The sequence below is a fragment of the Arachis hypogaea genome, chromosome 19, assembly GCF_003086295.3.
Source record: "Arachis hypogaea cultivar Tifrunner chromosome 19, arahy.Tifrunner.gnm2.J5K5, whole genome shotgun sequence".
Taxonomy (NCBI): Eukaryota; Viridiplantae; Streptophyta; class Magnoliopsida; order Fabales; family Fabaceae; genus Arachis; species Arachis hypogaea.
Window position 1 is genome coordinate 12,369,597 of NC_092054.1, and position 3,936 is coordinate 12,373,532.

At 42.8% G+C, this 3,936-nt stretch overlaps 1 protein-coding gene across 1 annotated transcript; it reads left to right on the forward strand.

The window, feature by feature from the left end:
* The first annotated feature begins 333 nt into the window (after positions 1–333).
* On the forward strand, positions 334–954 carry LOC140182144 (uncharacterized). The gene has a single exon (XM_072228266.1). It carries the CDS (start codon positions 334–336, stop codon positions 952–954), a length of 621 nt encoding a protein of 206 aa, XP_072084367.1.
* Positions 955–3,936: the final 2,982 nt, after the last annotated feature.

The following is a 3,936-nucleotide window of genomic DNA, read 5'->3' on the forward strand; positions in this document are numbered from 1 at the left end:
AAGAAGAAGTCAGACCCGAGAAGCTCAGAAGGTACCACAATTATACTCCGTTACGAGTTTCTCTCTCGTGGACGTTTACAGGAAAATTTGTCACACCGAGAAGCTAAGCTCCCTCCTCCGCGCCCGATAAAAAACAAAAAGCGGGGAAGCCATAACAAGTATTGTGAGTACCACAAGCTGTATTGGAATTCAACAAATAATTGTTAGGACCTAAAAAATGTGATAGAAAAACTGGCCAAAGAGGTCAACCCCCACAATCACGGAAAAAGGAAGAGAGATGAAGAAGTCGGCCGAAGAGGTCAACCCCCACAAACCTCAGAGCGACACGTTCACATGATATCGGGAGGATTCGCTAGAGGGGGGCTAAACAAGCCGTCTCAGAAGAGACATTTAAAAGAACTCTACCAAGTCAAGAATGATGAACCCGATCTCCTGACAATCTCCTTCACTAAAGAAGATAGACAGGGCATCACACCTGAGCACGACGACCCGGTAGTAATCACCATGATCCTTGTCAATGCTCACTTGCACAGAACCCTAGTAGATCAAGGCAGCTCAGCCGACATATTATTTAAGCTGGCATTCGATAAGCTGGGGTTGGAAGAAAAGGAATTAAAAGCCTATCCGGATACCCTCTTCGGGTTGGGAGATGCTCCTATTAAGCCACTGGGTTTCATTTTCCTATACACAACTTTTGGAAGGGGATTGAAGTCCAAAACCTTAAGCATCGAATTCATCGTCGTCGATATAACTTCAGCTTATAATGCCCTGATCAGTAGGACAACCTTAAATTGGTTAGGAGCAGTTGTCTCCACTCCCCATCTTTGCATGAAATTTTCTACAGAAGAAAAAATTGCTACCATTAGAGGAAATCAAAAGTTAGCAAGAAAATGTTATAATGAAAATTTGAACATACGAGGCAAAGGTAAAGAAGTCAATGTCGTTGAGTTCTGAGGAGTCCGAAGAAGAGAAGAGCAACGACCACAACCCGAAGGGGAGATAGAAGAGGTTCAAATCAGAGAAGTCGAAAAATGCACTAACATTGGAGTCAACGTGAGAGCCGATCTGAAGAAGGAGCTCGTGAAACTACTGCAAGAAAACTCCGACCTCTTCGCTTGGAAAGCCTCCGATATGCCAGGAATAGACCCCGAGCTCATGACGTACAAGCTGGCTGTCTATCCCGGGTCCTGACCTGTCCAACAAAGGCGTCGTAAGCTTGGACCCGAGCGGGCCCAGGTGGTCGAAGACCAAGTTCAAGCTCTCCTTGAAGCCAGGTTCATAAGGGAAGTCAAGTACCTGACATGGTTAGCAAACGTGGTACTGGTAAAAAAGCAAAATGGAAAGTGGAGGATGTGCGTCGACTACATCGACCTCAACAAAGCTTGTCCAAAAGACCCATATCCCTACCTAACATTGATTTTTTGGTGGATTCTTCCTCGCGATACCAATACCTATCATTTATGGATGCTTACTCGGGATACAACCAAATCCCGATTTATAAGTCGGATCAGGAGAAGACATCGTTCATCACACCCAGAGCAAACTATTGCTACGTGGTTATGCTATTTGGATTAAAAAATACAGGGGCCACATATCAAAGGTTGATGAACAAGGTGTTTGTGCCTCACCTCGGGAATCAAATGAAGGTATATGTAGATGACATGTTAGTAAAAACTAAGGAAGAGACCAATCTCCTAACTGACCTCTCACAAGTCTTTGACACCATAAGAAGACATGGGATGAGACTAAATCCCACCAAATGCACATTCGCAGTAGAAGCATAAAAATTTTTGGGGTTTATGCTCACACAGAGGGTAATTGAGGCTAACCCCGACAAGTGCAGAGCAATCCTAGAAATGAAGAGTCCGACTTGTTTGAAAGAAGTCAAGCAGCTGAATGGCCTACTTGCAGCATTGTCCAGGTTTCTAGCAGGATCAGCCTTGAGGTCCTTGCCACTTTTTTCACTACTCAAAAAAGGATGCCAATTCAAATGGACTTTCGAATGTGAAGAAGCTTTTCAAAAATTCAAGAAATTTCTGAGCCAACCTCCCATCCTAACTCGGCCGGAAATAGGAGAGGAGCTTGTGCTATATCTCGCTGTTGCCGAGAAAGCAGTAGCGTCCGCTTTAGTCCGAGAAGACGGGGTCGGACAATAGCTCATCTACTTTACTGGCAAAGTATTACAAGGACCTGAACTAAGGTATCAAAAAATTGAGAAGTTTGTATATGTCTTAATTGTAGCATCTAGAAGGCTCCGACCTTACTTGTAGGCTCATACCATAAGAGTCCGAACAAACCAACTCATGAAGCAAATCTTTCAGAAAACAGATGTTGCAGGTCAGATGGTGCAATGGGCCATAGAGCTATCTAAGTTTGATTTGAAATACAAAACTCAGACAGCTATCAAAGCTCAATGCCTCACCGACTTTGTCGCAGAATCTACAGGCGATCAGATTGAGACCTCCATAACCTGGGAGCTCTATGTAGATGGGTCCTCCAATAAGGTCAGAAGTGGAGCGGACATAATATTGGTCAACCAAGAAGGAACTCAAATAGAAGTTTCTCTAAAATTTGAGTTTTCCGCTTCCAACAATCAGGTCGAATATGAAACCCTGATCGCAGGATTAAAACTTGCCAAAGAAATAGGAGCGACCAAAGTGGTAGTCTTCAGTGATTCTCACATAATAACTTCCCAAATCAATAAGAAGTACCAGCAAAGGATCCCAATATGAAGAGATACCTGGAGAAAATACTTGAGCATCTATAACAATTTTATGATACCAAGGTTCGACGCATAACTCGAAAACTCAACAGCAGAGCAGATGCCCTATCTAAATTGGCAAGTACTAAGCCGGGAGGAAATAATATGAGTTTGATACAAGAAACTCTAAAGGAGATAAAATAGATAATAAAACGAGCCCTCAATTGCGAAGTCGGTGAATAATAAATTGGATGTTCTACCTATCTCTGGCTTGGACCTCGAATGGATGATCCCTCCTTTATCAAATATTTAAAATTTGACATTCTTTCCGAGGAGCTGAAAGAGGCCAAGAAAATTTGGAAAGAGGCACAGAACTACACTCTGGTGCAAAACATCCTTTATAGAAGCGGAATATCCCACCCCTTTATTAAAGTGTATTTTGAGTTCTAGAATCGGAGAAGTCCTGGAGGAAGTACATAATGGCATCTGCAGAAACCACCTTGGAGCACGGTCTTTAGCCAGGAAGGTGATCCGAGCTGGATTCTTCTAGCCGATCTTGTAAAAGGATGCCATCGACTTCGTTAAAAAGTGTCGACCATGTCAGATACATGCTCATTTCCATGTCGCTTCCCCTGAAGAACTCATTAGTATAACCTCTCCATGGCCTTTCGCAAAATGGGGATTAGACCTACTCGGACCTTTTTTCCAAGCGCCTGGACAGGTCAAATATCTCATCATGGGAGTAGATTACTTCACTAAGTGGATAGAGGCAGAACCACTAGCTACTATCATAGCACAAAGAAGTCAAAAATTTATGTACAGGAATATAATTACTTGGTTCGGGGTTTCACAATCCATCACTACAGATAATGCTACCCAGTTTACCGACTCTACATTTAGAAACTTGGTATCCATCATGAAGATAAAATATCAATTCACATCAGTGGAACATCCCCAGGCTAATGGACAAGCAGAAGCAGTCAACAAAGTCATACAAGCTGGACTAAAGAAAGGGTTGCAGGAAGCAAAAGGAGCCTAGGTAGAAGAGCTTCCACAAGTCTTATGCATTAATAGAACAATACCTCATTTCACGATTAGAGAAACACCTTTCCAACTTGCATATGGAATAGAAGCCATGGTCCTAGTAGAAATCAATGAGCAAAGTCCAAGGGTGAGATTTTATGATGAGGTTGGCAACATTAGAGTCCAAAAAGAAGTACTCGAACTACTCCCAG